The sequence below is a fragment of the Syngnathoides biaculeatus genome, chromosome 14 (assembly GCF_019802595.1).
Source record: "Syngnathoides biaculeatus isolate LvHL_M chromosome 14, ASM1980259v1, whole genome shotgun sequence".
Classification (NCBI taxonomy): Eukaryota; Metazoa; Chordata; class Actinopteri; order Syngnathiformes; family Syngnathidae; genus Syngnathoides; species Syngnathoides biaculeatus.
Window position 1 is genome coordinate 22168193 of NC_084653.1, and position 20868 is coordinate 22189060.

Genomic DNA, 20868 nt, shown 5'->3' on the forward strand with positions numbered 1-20868 from the left:
TATGAAGAGATTCTTCCATTGTTTGGCTGAGGAGCGCCAAGCATAACACATTAATGCGGCATTCATCATCCGCGATCTTAACAGGGTGCTAACGTGATTTTATTAAAGCTATAAATCAAGGCAAATTTTGTCCATACCTCCGCGGTTCTTCCAGTAGACACGGACTTGCAGCTGGCCATCTTGGTAGAAGGGTGTGCCCACCTCCAGCGGGCCAGAAGGTCGCTTTGCTTTGGCTAGCGCGGGTCCACCAGGAGGTATCGCTTCCTTCTTCGAATTGTGCGCCGATTTTGCTAACGAGAGAAACGAGAGATGTTTGCTCCCGCAGCCGAAACCCAACATGGACTCTCGCGGCGTGGCGACACAAAGACAACAGTTTCCTTGTCAAATCCGGGCAGCTACAACATGTTCTTTATGCATGAATGTACTGGAGCTGGATCCGTACCAAGAGGATTGATTCCCATTCCGGCCAACTTCTATACTTAAAAAAAAAAAAAAAAAAAATGCGTCTGCGTGTAGGACTGAGACTTAGTCTGTCTGCTGAGAGTTCATAAGGATAATTTGGTGCTAGCGGAATGCAAACAAAATGAGGAAAACTGAATTTAGTAACGGATCAGCGATATCACACTGAGCAGGATTTAATCTTCAGATAATACAGCAAGCCAACTGCGTATCGTACGAAATTTCGAGTTAGGTTATATTTCACGCCGTTTAATTAGAGTAATAATCAACCATCTTTGGCAGCTAGCATAGCTATTTGTTCGTTCGTTCATTCAGGAATTTTGATTGTGTCTTGCAAGCAGTTGAGAAACATAGAGCAGACTAGTGATTCAGTGATTAAATCCTGGCAAGTGCCCGAGCCACCTCCGCGACCCTTGTGAGGATAAGCGGCTTGGAAAATGGGCCGATGGAAGTTTGCTGTCTGATGATAGCACACGATGTCAGTTGGGGGAAGTTGAGCTACATTCACGCAGACATCCACTGTGTTACGTATAAATGGGAGTTTCTCCCGCGTTGTTAAAAATATTCCAAATTACCAATTCATTTATTGATTACTATATTATGGATACTACTGTGCGTGTGCATGCGTTTTAGAATTTAGAATTTACCATACCACTCATCCTCACTAGGGTTGCGGATGCTCAGGCGACTATATCAGCTCACTCTGGGTGAGAGGCAGCATACACCAAAACATGACTTAAAAAAATGACTGATTGTGACTGTTTCTTGTAGGTGGGGGCGGAATGAATTACCGTAATTTCCGGCCTACAAGCCGTGACATTTTTCACACGCTTTCAACCGTGCGGTTTATGCGGCGATGTGGCTAATTTTTGCATTTTTTTCCAAACGGCCGCAAGGGGGCACTCGAGCGGAAAAGGTAAGAAAGAGACCGTTGGAATATATGTGCCGAGGAAGTGTTTTTTTACCTACACTGTTAGCGTTGCACTAGCATTAGCGCTGTGCTAGCGTGTTGCTTCTGTGTTACTGGCGCGTCTCAGTGATATTTACCAGTAAGTTTTGTTTTAACCAACCTTGCTAGCGTTAGTGCTAGGCTTAAACCCTTTCTGTGTACCGTCTATATCGGGTTTCAATATCAGTTTTTACACAGCTGCGGCGTATGTATGTACCAAATGGTATTTCCATTACAAATGTACTCTGTGAGGCTTGTAACCAGGTACGTTCTGTAGGCCGGCAATTACAGTAATGGAATTTGACATTTGAGGAAACTGATTTGGTCACGGAACACTTTAAGACTAGTAGGTCAAGGCACCTATGTATAACACGATCTATTATTACAATGGAATCATAAATGTTTTGATCGGATCATGAGTGAACTAGAAAGGAAATGAAAATAATTTTGGGGCCCTCGCTGGAAATGGGTTTATTTTGATGTCTAATACAGGATATTGTAACTCCATTTCCTGCTGCTTTGAACAATGCCAATGTACAGTAGATAAACAATCACACAGCTGTGCTTGAATTATGCCATGCTGATTAATATGCAAACATATGCCTCTCTTTGACAGGCATATGAATGAATAGAATGAGTAGTGCTGTTGGTAATCCACTTAGTTGGACAAACAAAAATGCCGCAGTGACACACAAGTCTGGCAGCGGAACCAACGAGTAAACATCGTCCGAGCCCCGCGGTGTTTACCTGATTCTGAATTCTGGGTGGTGCTGAAGTGCAGCAAGGCCTTGGACCCCTTCAGTCGCACCTGTCCCCAGTACGTCACGGCCTGCAGCTCCACGGTGTAGCTGCTGTTGGCCTGCAGGCCCTCCAGGTCCACCCAGCTCTGGGCCTGTGACGACGACACAAGACGTTGGCATTGGAGTGAGTGCACGTCGCTCGAGCTCTTCCTCAAACGCTCGTCACCGTCCGACCTCCGGCTCACCCTGCGGAAAAGCGCTTCTTATAAAGAACACACGTGGAGCCAAGGAAGGACTCCTCGCGGCGCGGAGATAGCCTCCGAGGCCTCGCTAGGGAGCCGTGTCGTCAGAGCCTCCCCCGGTGGATTCCATCGCCGTCTCGGCCCGCTCGCATTCCACCGGCGGCAGCGAGCCTCTCCGTGAGCTCTTGTTATTGACTGCGTGCGTGTTTTGACATTCTTCGACCAGCAGGGGTGCTTTAGAAGCCCCCGAGGTGCCAAAGTGGAAACCAGTAGTACATGTGTCAATAGGTGTCTGGTGTCTCGGCTCTCTGTGTCACATCTGCTCTTCATTTCGAAAAGCTAATTCGGGAGGAGACTCTCTGCAGGTGTGTGCGTGCCGTCTAGACGAGTCTGCTTTCGGCTCGCATCCCTAATGAAATGATTTTCACGGGAGGTATGCAGCTCTGCACGGTGAAGCAGAGGATCCTGACCATTTTTCGGACATACCGTAATTGCAGGTCACTCTTCACAAATTCACCTATTCGCATTTTATCCGCCCCCGTGGAACCGATCCCGAGCAGCTATTTGCTTAAAAAAAAAAAAAAAAAGTCACAATTCGCGATTTTTGGCCGCCCTAACAAGTTCCCCGTCACTGGAATTAGTGTCATTGACGAAGAGCGAAACTAGGTACCCTGAAGAGTTTAGCCTGGATTGTAAATGGGATTTAAGGAGAGTATGTAGTAATTGCGCACTCCTATCCCGTAATTTCCAACGTATAAGCTGCGACTTTTTTCACACGCTTTCATCCCTGGGGTTAATGCGGTGATACGGCGAATTTGTGCTTTTTGTCTAACGGCCGCAAGGGGACACTTGAGCGGAAAAGGTGAAAGTGAGACCGGTGGAATATATTTGCCGAGGAAGTGACTTTTACCGGTCCGGCCCTGTTAGCGCTGCGCTAGCGTGTTACTGCCGTGTCTCTGTGATTTTTACCAGTATCTTTTTTTTAACCGGCGCTGGCGGCGCTAGCATTACCATTAGCGTTAGCACAGCGGTGCTAGCATTAGCACGGCAGCGCTAGCGTTAAACTCTCTGTGTACCGGCTTTGTAAATATCTCGTGTTTCAATGTCGGCACCTATTCTCATAGACGTTATGACTCATTTAGTCAGTTACATATAAAGATATGGCTGTGTACACTAACCACATGAGACAACATCCACAGTACGGTGCTAGCATTAGCGCGGCGGCACTAGCGTTAAACTCGCTGTGTACCTACCGTCTTTGTAAACATCTTGTGTTTCAATGTCGGCACCTATTCTCATAGACGTTACGACTCATTTAGTCAGTCCGTTACATATAAAGATATGGCCGCGTACACTAGCCACAAGAGACAACATCCATAGCGTGGTGCTAGCGTTAGCACGGTGGTGCTAACGTTAAACTCACTGTGTGCCGTCTTTCTTTGTAAATATCTCGTGTTTCAATGTGGATTTCAGTGTGGGCACTTGCGGCTTTTACACAGCTGCGGCATATGTATGTACCAAATGGTATTTCCTTTACAAACGTACTTGGTGAGGCTTGTAACCAGGTACGTTCTGTTGGCCGGGAATTACGGTAATGGAATTTGACATTTGAGGAAACTGAGTTGGTCACGGAACACTTTAAACTAGTAGATCAAGGTACCAAATGGTATTTCCTTTACAAACGCACTGGGTGAGGTTTATAGCCAGGTGCGTATATCTATATTTTTTTAAAGAAATAATCTGTAAGGGATTCATTTTAAGAGCAACAAATGACGGGTATTTAAAGCGAAACTGAAACTGACTTCCAAGTTGCAAAATAATTTCCCCCATGACTTTAATATTGTGTCAGCGTAGCTTAATTAGCATGACGACTACGCTGTGTTCCCGACTTAGCGTACGCACAAATTCTGCTATAAACGGAGGACCGCCCGGAATGTATTGTAGTGCACGGCCGGGCCCTTTTTCAATGTTGTACCGAGCTGCCAGACTCTTTTCCAATGTTGCAGTACGTTCCATTTCTCGTCTCTGGATATCATCGCACTTTTCCTCTTTGCTGTCACCGTTCGCCTTCCAAGGGTGGCATCCCAAAAACAACACAAAAAGCCAAAGCAAAGTCAAGTTGATCCCTTACATAAATTTGGCAAAATTTGAATGGCTTTTGGAGCACGCCACAGTATGGATAAAAAAAAAAAAAAAAATGGTCAAATTACTGCGTTAGGAGTCATTGTTGTGCAAACATTTCAATCCTTAAGTGGTTTGTCACAGTCCATTTGGTAGCCGCAACCGAGAATTCCAGAAAAATGAAGCGGAATGGCTTTTGCCAGAAATCTACATGGCATCTCGCCGGCTGTATAAATGTCAGAGAAAATAACAAATACTGCGTGTCGCCGCGGATTTATAGTTCTCATTTACGAGACCCATTTTATACATAATACGATATCGGAGTTGTAAATTGCGAGGCCTGGCAAAATTCCGCAAAAACCTCTGGAGGGAGACTAGCTCGTCTTTAAAAAAAATGTATCAATGAAGACACAGCGGCATACATACAGGGAGGGGTTCCTCACTTAATCATTGGAATGCGCAGTAATCTCTCATTTACCTGCACTAGCCAAATTAGTATTACAGTACGTTGAAGCAAATAAGTATTTGAACACCCTGATATATTGCAAGTTCTCCCACTTAGAAATCTTTGAGCGGTCTGAAATTTTCATCCTAGGTCCATGTCTACTGTGAGAGATTTATTTGTGTGATACAGCTGCAAATAAATATTTGAACACCTGGGAAAACCAATGTTAATATTTGGTGCAGTAGCCTTTGTTTGCAATTACAGAGGTCAAACGTTTCCTTTAGTTGTTCACCAGGTTTGCGCACACTGCAGGAGGGATTTTGGCCTACTCCTCCCCACAGATCTTCTCTAGATTAGACAGGTCAGCTCCCGCCAAAGATTTTCTATTTGGTTTAGGTCTGAAAACTCCTTACGGAGCCACTCCTTGGTTTTCCTGGCTGTGTGATTTGGGTCATTGTCATGTTGAAAGACCCAGCCACGACCCATCTTCAATGCTCTGACTGAGGAAAGAGGTTGTTCACCAAAATCTCACAATAAATGGCCACGGTCATCCTCTCCCTATTACACTGTAGTCGTCGTGTCCTATGTGGAGAAAAACACCCTCAAAGCATGATGCTACCACCCCCATGCTTCACAGTAGGGACGGTGTTCTTGGGATGGAACTCATCGTTCGTCTTCCTCCAAACACGGTGAGAGGGATTATGACCAAAAAGTTCCATTTTGGTCTCATCTGACCACAAAACCTTCTCCCATGACTCCTCTGTATTATCCAAATGGTCATTGGAAAGCTTGAGACGGGCCTTGACACGTCCTTGTTCAACCAGAGGAACCTTCCGTGCCATGCATGATTTCAAACCAATGAGGTCTTGGTGTATTACCAACAGTCACCTTGGAAACGGTGGTCCCAGCTCTTTTCAGGTCATGGAGCAAGTCCTGTTGTGTAATCCTGGGCTGATTCCTCACCTTTCTAAGGATCAATGAGACACCACGAGGTGATATCTTGCTTGGGGCTCCGCTCCGATTGAGATTGACCGTCGTCATGTTTAGCTTCTTCCATTTTCTCATGATTGCTCCAACAGTGGACCTTTTTTCCACCAAGCTACTCGGCAATTTCTCCATAGCCCTTTCGAGCCGGTGTGGAGTCGTACAATTTTGTCTCTGGTGTCTTTGGACAGCTCTTTGGTCTTGGCCATGTTACCAGTTTGAGTCTTAGTGATTGTATGGGGTGGACAGGTGTCTTTATGCAGCTAACGACCTCACACAGGTGGATCTGATTGAGGATACCACATGTATTGGTGGTGGACTTTTAAAGGTGGACTAACAGGTCTGTCAGGCTAACAATTCTAGCCGATAGGCAGGTGTTCAAATACTTATTTGCAGCTGTATCACACAAATAAATCATTACAAAATCATACATTGTGATTTCTGGATTTTTTATGTTAGATTCTCTCTCTCTCACAGTGGACCTGCACCTACGATGAAAATTTCAGATCCCTCCATGATTCCTAAGTGGGAGAACTTGCAATATAGCAGGGTGTTCAAATACTTATTTTCTTCACTGTATTTGCATCCAGCTGACAAAGAGCCTTAAATCCTCACTTCAGCTCGTCAGCTAGCTACTGAAAAGACTCCCAGCGATCGATCAATAACCCCCTCATTGTGAAAATCCGTTTATCATCAAACCAAACCATCCAACTCGAGTTTCTCTCAAAGGTCACCTTTGATCTTGCTAACATACGCTTGCAATGAAAATAATCCACGTAGCACAAATGCGCGTTTGCTAGCCTGGTTTCATTCCCTGCTTGTTATTGTCTCCATTTATTCACAACCTAGTGGATAGGCCAATGACAATGTCTTAAATTAATAATCTGTTTATACTCATTTTGTTGTAAAGTGCGACTAAAACGCTTACATGAGATAAAGCCGCAGGAACAGACACCGAGAGCAACGCGAGGGACGGCTGCCAGTAGACATAAATAAACTCCTGGGGCAATTTTTAGCATCCTGCTAGCGTCTGCGTCTGAAGTACAGTAAATGATGAGCCAATAATTTATCTTGGTGGAAATACTGTATGAATCACAATTAATGTGTCCTTCTTCAAAGCATAAGTGGGTTGAAGGGTTCTTCAATCAGTCTGAGCAGGAGAACCAACAAACAGAATCGCTGAATCCGTTGTGTGATTGATGGCTTCGCACGCAACGTCGGAGAATCCCGAGGAGGGGACGCCGGGTGAGATAATGCTGGAAAGCGGAAAACGAGGAGGAGGGGAACCTTTACCCCGTTGGTGGTCTTTCTCCTTCTCTTCTTGGACGGAACCGTCGACTTGGTGGGCACGGTCCAGCTCCAGAAGACTTTGTAGTGATGTACGGGAATGTCGGGCTCCTCTGGCAAGCTCCAGTTCAGACGAACTGTCACCAGGCCTTCATCTCCCTGCGTCACGTTGGTGACGCGCAGGCTGCTCGGGCGTGGCGGGGCGGACGGGTCTGGAGGACAAAGAAACAAAACGCCCGTCACGGGGGTGACAGATCTCACACATCTGCAGACACTTAAGACGTCGAGGTTCTTTCGGGCGAGTCTAATTCAAGGTGGAGCGCGTTTGCGGCCAGAACGCCTTTCAGCGCTTTGACTCGAGGAGCGCAGGGTTGACTGGTATGACACTATGTGAAGTAATTAGCCCTCCGCTGACAATGCGCCGTGAGATGTTATGACAGGTGTCACATCGCGGCTACGACAGCGCGAGTGGTCAGGGGGTTAACAAACACATGGCGCTCGGCTTTGGCATCTGCGCCGCGGATAACGCGGGGAGCCGAGTCGCTGCGCCGGCTCTCCCGCTGCTTCCCCCTGATGTCAGAGTGAAACGGGCAAGGCCGCTTGCTGGCAGTTTTTGTCATGAAACCGAGTACAAATACTTTGAGACTGTACTTTAATAGAATTTAACATTTAGGTTTCTGGCAGTTGACAATACATTTACCAAATAAAAATGGTGTCAAACATATGGTTCGGGGGTCGGATCTGGCCCGGCAATTCATTTTTTCATGGCCCACAAGAACAAATCACGTGCTTCACTTTTGATAATGTTCAGATATTACAAACACGTCTTTCTTACAAATCCGCTTTGTAAAATACATGGAAGAATAGTAGAACAAACAAGAACTATTACACAACTTTTGAAACATTTTCCCTTCCCATCTTTTTCAGTCCGTACAACAAACTACAACAAATATCTTGAAAAATTCACTTATTTACTTCCATACTTTTAGAATAATTGACATTTATTTGAGGTACCGTATTTTTCACACTATAAGGCGCACCTAAAAGCCTTTAATTTTCTCAAAAGCCGACGGCGCGCCTTATAATTGGGTGCGCCTTATATATGGATCAATGTGGAGCCTTTAGCGCAGCTCCATCTAATAGATCCATAACGTAACCCCAGCCTCTACTGTAGCGTCTATTCTATGCGCCTTATAATCCGGTGCGCCTTATATAATGGTGCGCCTTATTTATGGAAAAAGTTTTAAAATATACCATTCATCGGAGGCGCGCCTTATAGTGCGGAAAATACGGTAGTTTGTTGTCCGCTGAGCACAAAGTGGAGTCGTTATTCTCGGTGCACCGCAACAAGATACTAGCGGAGCTTAATTAGCATCGTGTCATCTTCTCGAGTTTTAAAAAGCTTTTTGGTTGCTGTGCTGCTGCTATCAGAGAGAGAAATGACTCCCCCCCCCCCGCCCCTCTCCCTCTCTCTTTCTCCCTTTTTCTCCCCTTTTCCCACCTGTAAGACATTTAAGCCGCTCCACGAAAAAAAAAAAAAAAACACAGCTACATGGACACATGGGCTCCGCATACCAGCTGACGTTGGCGGCGCAAGACAAATAAACCCCCCCCCACCCCTTCTCCTTACAAATTACCCGGACAAAAAGTGTAGCAGGGGCGAAATTGCAATCAGATGATACGGAGGGGGGGGGGGGCAGGCAATGTAAATAGCGACGCGGCGACCGAACGTCCGGGAACTCATCAGAGCCATGACAGCTCCCATCAATCTATCACTGTCCCGCCACTGATTGGCCTGATTGGGGATCGCTTTCAATTCCCCCGAGCCGAATTCCTAGCAACCCCCCACCCCAACCCACCCCACCTGATGCCGCGCTCTGTCGGAGCGCCGTCCGCAACGCTCAGGGGAGCGCATGCCTGATGAAGGATTGACGGTGCGGGTCAATACGCAGGCATACACAACACGTGTAATACCGAACACATTTGTACTTGTCTTGATCCTCGATACAGGATGGCGACGAGACGTACAGTATGTGACCACGTGTCTTTCAATTAATCGTTATTTTCAAAATATTCACAGAGGATCGGGACTGAGCCCTGCCCACCAAAACAAAAAAAAGGCATGCAACTGACCCCAAAAACTTTTCCATCGTTTAAACAATGGAAATACCGCAAACTACGACCCCGTAAAGGGAGCACGGAATCACGATTCAACCAACCACGAGACTGTACTAACCCGATTTTTTTATTCACACATACTCTCGACAAATAAAAATGTCATTTGGTGCTCATGGATGCATATTACAGCATTTTCCGTTGTTTTCGTAGCTCCGTGTGAACGGAATACAAAGAAGAAGAAAAAACAGTCAATTTTTTTGCTAGCTTGTTCTTAGGGTACCCTCAGTCTCCTACTATTGGACCATTTTTTTTTCTAGTTGAATTCTAGTTTGCTAGCGGAGACGCTTCTGTCACATAGAACACCAGACACCTTTCCGCCAACTGTTCCACCTCGCTAAGACCCGTTTCTTCACTTTCTTACCACACTCTCCATTGCTCTGTATTGTTGACCCCAAGTATTTGAAGTCATCCACCCTCGCCATCTCTTCTCCCTGGAACTTTACTCCTCCTCCGCTCCCCTCACATTCACGCACATATTCTTCAGTTCTTCACCACGCTCTCCATTCTCTCTCTGTATTATATTCTGTTTTACTTCGGCTAATTTTCATTCCTCTCCGTTCCAGTGCGTACCTCCGTCTTTCTAATTGTTCCTCCGCCTGCTCCCTCCTTTCACCGCAGATCACAATATCATCTGCGAACATCATGATCTAAGGGAAATCCAGTTTTACCTCATCTGTCAGCCTATCCATTAGTACAGCAAAACAGGAAGGGGCTCAGCGCGGATCCCTGATGCAGTCCCGCCTCAACCTTAAATTCTTCTGACACACCTATGGCACATCTCACTGCTGTTCTGCTGCCCTCATACATGTCCTGAACTTTTCTAACATATTTCTCCACCACACCAGACTTGCACATATACATAAAAAATATTCAGCGCGCAGGCCTGCCAACATGTCAGACAAACTAGTTTAGTGTCAGGCAACGAGGCAGCGACTTGACGCTAATCTGTAGCAAAGATCTACAGCGGCAAAAAAAAAAAAAAAAAAGTTACGTCACTCTCTGTGGGAGCCAAAACTACACTTAGATTCATTTGGGAGCTGAAATATTCTGTCTAATTTAGACATATTACATCTATGCATGACTAAAGAAGAGGGGTGGGGGGAACCCCTCCTGTAATTGAATTTGGTTGCACTCAAATGACATGCGCGACGTTCAAATGTTACCTTGCAATTTGTTCATCTCATTGGCCGCAACTCTACGTACACTTTATGAGATCCAGTACAGATTTTTTTTTTTTTTTTTTTTTACGTTAAGTGGACGCTTAAATGTTGAATACAATCCATCCCAATAGTTCCTATTGCCAAAAAATGAGAGCTATACAATATTTTTTGAAATATTTCTAACCAAAGATTTGGAATAGAACTGTTAATTTAACCGTATTATTTAAAAAAGGCCCTCAAATATTTTTTATGAATTGCATTTTTAAGGAGTGTGTGATCAAAACTAAATATTAGATTCTGAAATGGAACACAAACTAAATAATAAAAAGGATGGATAGATAGATAGATAGATAGATAGATAGATAGATAGATAGATAGCAAAAATGAGTTTGACACCATTTTGTTTACATGATATATCTTCACTGTATTTCAACCTCGACAACTTTTTTTCAAATATTGTATGGTAATAATATTCCTGCATGACTATTGTTAAATGAATCCCTCTCTGATGGCATCAAACTAAAATGCGTAACTCTGGAAAAACACGTTTTTTTTTTTATACGCATCTATATATATAATGCTTTTGTATCGGATCTCATTCGTCTGTGCATCTGTACTTGAGGGCGTTTGAAGTTTTAATGCAAAAACGATTTCATAAATAACACCAAAAAAAAAAAAAAAAAGGAAGAGTTGACTGTGGCGCTCGAAACAAAACAAAACACTGGATGTTAGCATAAGCAGGTAAATCAGTCCGAAAGCTGCACCCGCTTGCTCCTCGGTCTTTAGCCCGACAAATGGAGGTCAGCGGGTGTCAAACAGGAACTGACACTTTAGTGCGTCAGGCCACACAAACACAAACACACGCATACACGCACACACATTTATGTATGTCCATACGCACCTCGGGTGGAGCGGAAGTGTTTGCTCGGCGCGGTGAATCCGCGAGTCCCGTGCACGTTGACCGCGGCCACTCTGAACTGGTACCATCTGCTGGCCCTGATGTCGGCCAGTTGGACCCGCTCCTCGGCAGTCTGAGGGACAGATGGGGGGGGGGGGGGACGGCAGGGGTCAGGGTTCGTGCCCGGTCAGAGCCCCCCTTGTGCGAGTCTGCTGCCCCCATCAGTCATCCGGTTGGTTCTCCTCGCCTAAACTTTGAAAAGACGCCGTGACTTTGAGGAATGGGCCAAACTGTTAGCGCGGCGCCGTGACCGTGCGTATACTGGGTCACCTGACCATTGCACCTTCAGGAACTGAATTGTTTTGCGGTCTTCTTGATCAACTTTCTACAAGAAGTGCGTTTGTACATTTGTGAGATCTTGTTCATTAAACATAGATCATTTATTTCCATTCACAAGAGTACCACACACGACGGCTCGGCTGGTAAAGCGTCGGCCAAACAGTTCTGAGGTCCCGGGTTCAATCCTGGACCCGCCTGAGTGGAGTTTGCATGTTCTCCCCGTGCCTGCGTGGGTTTTCTCGTTACCCCGCCCCATGCTCGTTGACAGTTGGGATAGGCTCCAGCACTCCCCGTGACCCTCGTGAGGATAAGCGGCAAAAGAAAATGGATGGTTGGAAGAGTATCACATGGACTAGCACCTGAATGAAGTGGTACTGAAAAGTGTTTGGATATTTTGGGATGTTTTCTTGCGGCAACGCTACGAAACTAAAGCAAACTCCTTTGGCGGCTAAAGTGGCACAAACTATCATAGTTTATCCATCCATTCATTTTCTTAGCCGCTTATCCTCACGAAGGTCGCGGGAGTGCTGGAGCCTATCCCAGCTGTCATGGGGCAGGAGGCGGGGTACACCCTGAACTGGTTGCCAGCCAATCGCAGGGCACGTAGAGACAAACAACCAATCGCACTCACAATCATACCTATGGGCAATTTAGAGTGTCCAATTAATGTTGCATGTTTTTGGGATGTGTGAGGAAACCGGAGTACCCGGAGAAAACCTACGAGAACATGCATACTCCACAGAGGCGGGGCCGGGATTGAACCCGGGACCTCAAAACTGTGAAGCCGACTCTTTCCAGCTGATCCACCGTGCCGCCTCCTAGTTCATCATCTACTCAAATGGATGATTTGAGTTCCAAAAAATGCACCTGAAATGTGACATCCACTGACAACCCAGGCTAAACTGAGCTCCTCCCCAACATTGAAAGCTTGCTTTTTCAGAATAGAGGTATCATTTAATCATACTTCCTTGATACCAATTCCTCGACGGCACTACTTTCCTATTTAAAGAATGGCTTGGTAGGTTGAATTATGTATTACTGCATAGGCTGTGTAGTTTAGCCACCTGCGCGACCGTCTCCCACTCGGTGGCGTCATCCTCGCTGGGGTGAATGCCAAAGTTCCAGCGCCGCTGCACCACGTGGAGGACAGGTTCCACCGAAATGTTGAACTTGGAGGACCAGCGGATCTCCAGCCGGCCCGAGGGCAGCTCCGCAAACGCCAGCTCCTTCCTCGGCTTCAGGGGGACTCCTGCGGAAGACACGCCGGCGAGCGCGGCGGTCTGGAAGTTAACGTCGCGTTTTATTCATTTGCGCAAAAGACACTTAAGAGAAATACATAAAACGCAGCAACGGGCGTTTGAGGGCGAGACGTGATCTCACTGCAATAGGTTGGATCCACGCTGAGGGTCAACAGCGACTTCTCTCGACTGTGACACAGCGTGACACTTTTGGCTGCGGCGGTGTGTTTTAGTAGCTGCGAGCGTCAAAGTTCGCTCGCCTCGCTGCACTTTGTAATCAACCTTTTAAACGAAGCCCCAGAGTGGGTTTTTTTTTTTTTGATGAAGTGCACAAGGTCAGACGAGTGCTCATCCAAGACTGAATTTACTGTCTCTGGAGTGCAAGACGGGAGCAGCGATAATGAGATAGGGATTGGACTACTTAGTCAATAAGATGTCAAACGGTTGACGGCGTTGCATTGAAAACTGCGAAAAACTGCACCGTATTGAAATCATCAATCAGAACTATTAAAAGAATGACGGTTTCCTGTTTTTACTCCTCTGCCTGTTGGTCGTGATGAGGACACAAATTTGAGTCGAGGTTAGCATAGTGGTGACGGTGTGGTATAATAATCCGGCGTCTGGCTGTGTACGGTAAAATCGGAATTAATTGTGCGTAAAGGACGGAAAAATAAGGTGTTTGCGTACCAGAGAGACAATCCGGACTATGAATTGCCTTAACTGGTTTTACACAAAAATAAGGTACCGAGATATAGCGAGGATTTAGTGTATCGTCAAAAGTTACCATGATGACAAGGAATCTGTTCGACCGCTGAGCAACAAGATTTTTGTTACCCGTGCGATATAAGCTCGAGACACTTGCAAATCTGGCTCGCAAGTCACTAGAACCAGTACGTGGTGGTAGGCTATCCTGTTTTTCGTTAGTTAGAAGACTCATCTTGAGACAAGCAAGGGAGTACCTAGTAGTACCTCTGACCATTGACACGCCGAGTACGATGAAGCTTGTTCTGGCCGCGTCGGTGTGTTTTAGCAGCTGCTCGCTTGCATCACTGCGTTCAGCCTCGCGCACGCCGCGCGCAGGAAATGTGAGCTTTATTAAGAGCAGGAGGTCAGCCTGACGCTCATCCAAGACCAAAATGCGCTGCCATTAAGTAGAAGGTTCATTGATAATGAGGTAGGATTAGACCGCGTCGTCGGTACGGAGTCAAAGCCTTAGGAAACCGCCGCGCACCGAGCACATCAGTCAAGATGAGGTTTCTTCTATTCATTTCTCTGCAAGTTGCTCTTGTTATGGAGACGTTTTTATCCAAGGGGAGGCTGAGGACCACTGCAGCAAAATGGAGACTGCGGTCTAAGCCGGCGCTAATGGCCCCGTCACACCTTGACGTTCTGGTCAACGTTCTCTGAACATTTCAATCGTTCTATTTTTCAGCGTTCTCAAATGAGGATGACACATCTGCCGTGTGATTAACGTGTGTCTAACGCACGAGATGCGCGTAACGGCGACCAAATAAGATACCCCGAAAAACCATTAGCGTGCACTAACGTGTCACTGCGCGACGGGCGATTTGTCAATTTTAGACGAGCGCGTTGAGCGTGTGACTAAACGGGTGAATAACGACAGAATAGCGTTTTGCTGGCGTGTAATTTTTACAGCGGAACGGGAACGAAAACGTTGGAAATTTCATACTGTTCTCGTGAGTTTGAACGGTCAGCGTCATGCCGCCTAGACGAAAAAAAGGTGGGGTGCGGACTTCAGCAACTAGCGCTGCAAGTAAGAATGCAAAGCATCGGTTTATATACCCGTATGCATGGATGTTCGGGAAACGCACGAATGACGGTCAATGGACGCCAAAGGGCGTTCGTTTGACTGTGGGATTGTTCAGTGGTCGTTGACAGGTCGCCAGTGAGTCGTTCACTGCAAAGCGCAAACGATTAAGTAACAACCAAGTAACGCTCGAGTTACGACTGACTAACGATAGCCAAACGCGTGCAACGCTCGGCGAACGTTCTGCAGCGTTTAAAATTAAACGTTGATGAACGCTTGGTCTCGGTGAGAACTATTGTGCATGTTCAAAACTTTTTTCCGGACCGGCATTCTCTGCCGATTCCCAGCGAGCGTTGACGTTCACTAGCGTTCAAAAAACGCTCTTCTGGCGCTATCCCGGCGACTACCAACGTTTCCTCAAACGCTATAGAACGCTGACCAGAACGTCATGGCATGACAGGAACAGGGTACACTTGTGTGTAACGTGGAGATTATTGCGTTACAAGACAACAACAGCATCTTGCATTGGATCCTCAAATTTGAAAATTATGAGTGATCAGCAGTGGTTTGCACCAGAGGTGCCCTACATTTCGAAAACAAACCAAAAACAAATGATCAATTACATAACTCGCAATTGTGCCTTCATTTCTCAATTTCTTGAACCGGTCCCATCTTGGGGTCTGAAGGGTTTTTCTGGATGCAAGTGCCGAAGCGGTTTTTGATGGCTCCATTTCCTCATCTGCGAGGCTGTCACAGTGTATTGTGGGTTTGGTGCATGCGTGTCGACTGCTGCAGGAATAAACCAGAACCTTAAGCGGGACTGGCGGAATTGTCTCAAATACAGATTTCGTTTTCTTGGAAGCGTTTCCTGTCTCATTATTTGGCCGGTTTCCGCTTTGTCGAAGAAGCTCGCCAAGCGCGGTTGTATTTTTACGCACAAAAGCTCGCGGCTTTACTATTTTCTAAAATGTGACAGCGATGTGTTTTGATAAAGGCGCAGGTAGATGCACTTGATTTCAAACTTTTAGTCAAATATTTGTTTGGTTGCTCTGTTTGACCCCATACCAAACTAGTAGTTGGTGAATGGACCCTCAGCAACAGTTGCCATCTCCCACAACCTTCCAAAATGGTGACTGAACAGAACAGGTTTGAAGTAGATTCTCTATCAGACTTGTCCAAGAGGGTTCTGCAGAGAGGTCTCAACTATTTCACGCAAGGATATGTACACGGAATTTTGAGATTTTGGACGGAGCAGGACAAAATGTCACAGCTACAGCAAAATGTTGGCGATCGATGCAAAAAAGTTTGATGTGATACAAATGGGCAAATAGTTCTCCTGCAATGTATCAAGGACTGATAATAATTTAATAAAATTCAGAGAAGATACTTCTCCCTCACTTACCTTTGAACATACAGCCCTGTGTTTGTTGATATTGTTTACATTTAGTTGTACGTGCGCTATTCCGTGAGCCTTAATCCATAGTAGACACTTTGTCAACCGTGTTTTAGGCTTTGGAAAATGAATCAAGCGGGCCCCTTGTAACCTAGCAGGATAGCTTTCATCAGAATTGCACATTCCCCAAGCGCATCTGAGGACCATTTCCTTCTTAACATTAACTTTTCCAAGCGCCCGCTACTGACAACCAGCATTGCTTGTGGGACATGACGACAAGAGGGGCGTGTCAAGCCAGGGATTAAGACAATGCGGGTATCTGATTGGCTATTATTGTACGAGTGATTGATAGGTCGGAACGGTCACTTGGAACTCTTAGCTACTTGCTTTTTGACAGCAAGTAGAGTCGTATTTAGACAATTACATTGTAATACCACGAGACCGTGACAAATTGGGATGTGGTGGTGTGTATTAGCACCGGCTCGCTTGAACGTTCACTCGCATCACTGTGTTCTTCTTTCATTCTCGCAAAGGCTTCACGCATTAAATGTGAGATTTATTCAGCGCAAGAATTCAGCCTAATGCTCATCCAAGACTTTGTCGCCTTTAAGAAGAAGATGAGAGCATGCCGGCTTCCTCGATAATGAGATAGGGATTGGACCGCCTCGTCAATAAACTGTCGGGCCCTTTCGAACGTTATATTGGACCTCTGGCGTCCGAGGCACGCTCGAGGCTACCGCGGCGCCTGTTGGTGGGCAGCGCGATGGAGACGGCGTTTTGACTTCACAGCATTTCGTCTAATTGCGTCTCATAAAAGGGGATTGGATGAACATGCTGGAAGATGAAGAAAGGCCCATGTGGAGTCTTTTGTTTGGTCCCTGCGATAACAGCGTCGTACATGCGTACAGCTGGGGGTCATTGCGCTGCGGTTTCGCAGCTCGGCAGATTGTGTGTGTTTGTGCGCGCCGGCGGACCGACGTGTCACATTTCCTGCGCCACGACGTGCGCCTGGGTAACCGCAGCATTCCTCCCTTCCCCTCCGCCTTAGCTCATCTTCCCACAAAGTCACCCAAGTCCTGGTGCAGACACACGAAACCGCACCAGCGCACATCTGCGCTCGCTGCCTGGCTTCTTCCGCAAAATGTGGGAGGGTATCGAATGCGCGTTCTCGCAGCTTTGCGCCTTCCAAAGATAACTTTCGAGTCGGGCCCGCTCCCAAGAATCACACACAGCGTTCCTCTTTCAATGGGCCCAGCGCACCATGACGTAACCCTGCCGTCGGAGGTCGGGGGCTGGGGGGGGGGGCAAGGGAGGGAGGTGTGTCCGGCCGGGTCTCGATCGCGCCGGCGATAATCATTTGCGGCGCTAACACGTAAGCTGTCGTGAGGACCGCGCTAATCACGCAGAGTGGAAGAAAAACATGATGTAGGCGGAGGGGAGCGCATAGGCTAATTAAGTTTCATTAGATTACATTCAATTTAATCATTCTGACGTCCACAATTTATGCTCCATTTTCCCCAAGCCGTCGTATTAATGTGAGAGATGATCATTCGACGTGCATCAGTATCGGGCACGCGTTCCTAAACTCTAGTGCACGCACCGAAGGCCTTCAGGGGAAGCGTGAGATTCAAAGTCTAATGGCGCCGTGTTATAATGAGCCATCCATCCGTTTCCTATACCGCGTTTCGTCATCAGAGCTGCGCCCTGAGGTACACCCAATTACCGAGCGATCACGGGGGAACACAGAGGAAAACAACCGTTCGCGTAGAGTCGTCAGTTCAATGACCACGCGCGTTTTTTGGAATGTGGAGTGGCGCCATAAAGAAATATGCTAAATGGCATTCAGGGAAGGCAACTGAGTCTTTCCAAATAAAACATCTGAACGTAGATGAGTGTTGTGGTCCGTGCGTGATTAAATGAGCTGTCGTGACGCGCGGGATGATGGATAAAAAGGTGCAGTGGGGTTGAACGTGATGTCCAAGTCAACAAACACTCACATTCACACCTATTGACAATTTAGAGTCTTCAAAGAACCTAACGTGGATGTTTTGAGACTGTGGGAAGAATCCCATTTAAGAACTGGAACACCATATTTGTGATGAGAAAGTTAAATTTGAGTATATCTGTGTAAAAAATATTCTTAACCACTGCTTGTTGACGTTCGCGGGGACAGAAGAAGCTACGTTGTGTCTTTGTAGACCGAGATAAAGCCTATGACAGAGTACCAAGAGAGGAATTGTGGTCCTGCATGTGCAAGTCTGCTGTGGTGGAGAAATATGTTAGAAAAGTTCAGGACATGTATGAGGGCAGCAGAACCGTGGTGAGGTGGGCCGTTGGTGTGTCAGAAGAATTTAAGGTGGAGGTGGGACTGCATCAGGGTTCCGCCCTGAGCCCCTTCCTGTTTGCGGTAGTAATGGATAGGCTGACAGATGAGGTTAGGCTGGAATCCGCTTACACTATGATGTTCGCAGATGACATTGCGATCTGCAGTGAAAGCAGAGAACAGGCGGAGGAACAATTAGAAAGATGGAGGTACGCACCGGAAAGGAGAGGAATGAAGATTAGCCGAAGTAAAACAGGACATATGTGCGTGAATGAGAGGGGTGGAGAGGGAAGAGTGAGACTCCAGGGAGAAGAGATGGCGAGGGTAGATGACTTCAAATACTTGGGGTCAACAATCCAGACCAGTGGCGAGTGTGGTAAGGAAGTGAAGAAACGGGTCCAAGCGGGGTGGAACAGTTGGCGGAAGGTGTCTGGTGTTCGATGTGACAGAAGAGTCTGCGCGAGGATGAAGAGGAAAGTTTATAAAACAGCGGTGAGGCCGGCCATGATGTACGGATTAGAGACGGTGGCACTGAAGCAGAAGTGGAGGTGGCAGACATGAAGATGTTGAGGTTCAGGTTGGATAGAATTAGAAATGAGCTCATTAAGGGACAGCCAAAGTTGGATGTTTTTCGAGACAAGGTTCGAGAAAACAGACTTGGATGGTTTGGACATGTCCCGAGTATATTGGTAGAAGGGTGCTGAGGATGGAGCTGCCAGGCAAAAGAGCAAGAGAAAGACCAAAGAAAAGGTTGATGGATGTTATGGAGGCGGACATGAGGACATGACCCCAAACGTGACAAGCCGAAAGAAAAAGAAGATCACGTTCGCGGGGTTGTGGCAACATTTGGAAAATTTACTTTGTATACAAATGGTATTTTCCGGAGCGTCTGTCCACCCATCAAGTGTGAAATTACACATGCACACTAATTGACACGTTTGTTTCGGCGGCTCGGTGATGAAGGGCTTCCTCCTCGAGTAAAAAAACAAATCGATGCTTTTACTTTGTTTTTATGTGGGCTTGAGTGCACTTCTTGCTTTGCAGCCACCTACGAAAGGCGCACCCCCAATCGATTATGATAACAAAAGCTTTTGTCGAGCAGTGGCGCACTTGCAATGGACAGGAGCAAAAGATAGAAAAGATTATCTTGTATATTGTCGCTAACTGATAAAACACGTTGTGTGTTTTTGTACTCTGCAAAATCCATCAATTTCAAAATGTGCTACTGAAAAAAAAACGTGGAGACCTTGAAAAAAGGACCACGTCCATTTTTCCATGCCCAGATGCTGAAATTGGAATTGAACTCATCATCAAGCTGCCGTAGAACTTTATCTATCTTGCTATTTGTTAGCACGCCAACTGTTAGCATCTTCGCATTTTGTCAATTCTTACGAAAAAGTACTCAACTACAGAGTTACCGCAAACTCCTTACCTAGCTAGATTTGTGTTTTCTGGACTTAAGTGATTATTATATATTGTATGAATCATTTTGGGCAGGGGGGGATCCGCACCAGAGTAGGTCGGTTGGTTAGCCCGGTGGATAGGCTCATTCAGACTATGTCCACCCAAATAAATTTTGGTAATTGCTGTAGAATAGTTTCTATGGATAGATAACAAAGTTTTTGGTGTATGAGTATTCTTGACGCTATACAAGACAGTTTTTGACGTACAAAGTCTGTTCTGTTTCGGGTGCAGTTGCTGATAATATGTAGGAAAATACAGGTCATGTTCATATTATAGAATATATAGTGAATGTAATGGTGTGATGTTGCGCGCTATAATAGGGACAGGGCGTGGAAGCGCACTCTTATTTTGAAAGGTAGCACGTGCCCTGGTATTCCTTTTTTTCGTTCTTTTCAACACTATTACTGATATAAGGAATTGTTCGTGGTAAAGGGGAAAAATGCCGTGGAAGATCTGAGAAACACAGAAAGTAGGCGGCGTGTTTTATTTTGAAGCCACATTTATCGGGTGGCTAGATGAGATCACTTCCTCTTCTACGTGTTAAGGTCAGTAGTTTTGGTCTCCTCCACATTTTTTTATTGCTTTGTTGTAAAAAGTGAATGTAAATTAGTTTAAAATGTCTGCAAAGCGGGTGTAGTTACAGAGGCGCAGCGTTGAATGTGTTTCATTAATTTCACACGTAAACTTGCGAGATAGAGAAGGGGAGACGTTGTCTTACCATACCAAGTCGTTCGCATGTGAGCATTTCATAGATTCTGATTTGAAATGAGGTAAATGACTGGAAAATGCTAATAATCTAAGGCTGTGAGGAAGTGTCTAAGAAGGGCGTTAACATTGTTAGGATTTCCATTCTTCTGGGGGTCATCCTCTACTCAGGGAA

At 46.1% G+C, this 20868-nt stretch overlaps 1 protein-coding gene and 1 long non-coding RNA gene across 3 annotated transcripts in view; one reads left to right on the forward strand and one right to left on the reverse strand.

Annotated features, from left to right (window-relative positions):
- Positions 1-20868, forward strand: part of LOC133512682 (uncharacterized) — a 119512-nt gene that overhangs the window by 69517 nt on the left and 29127 nt on the right. The gene's annotated exons all lie outside the window — the stretch shown is intronic.
- The window catches only part of LOC133512679 (anosmin-1), a 77939-nt gene that overhangs the window by 11500 nt on the left and 45571 nt on the right, over positions 1-20868 (reverse strand). The window contains exons 5-9 of the mRNA XM_061842515.1: positions 12867-13051; positions 11467-11596; positions 7234-7439; positions 2156-2300; positions 138-290 (exon numbers count right to left, since the gene is read on the reverse strand). Of these exons, the coding sequence (XP_061698499.1) occupies positions 138-290; positions 2156-2300; positions 7234-7439; positions 11467-11596; positions 12867-13051 (819 nt within the window). The remainder of the gene's footprint in view (positions 1-137; positions 291-2155; positions 2301-7233; positions 7440-11466; positions 11597-12866; positions 13052-20868) is intronic.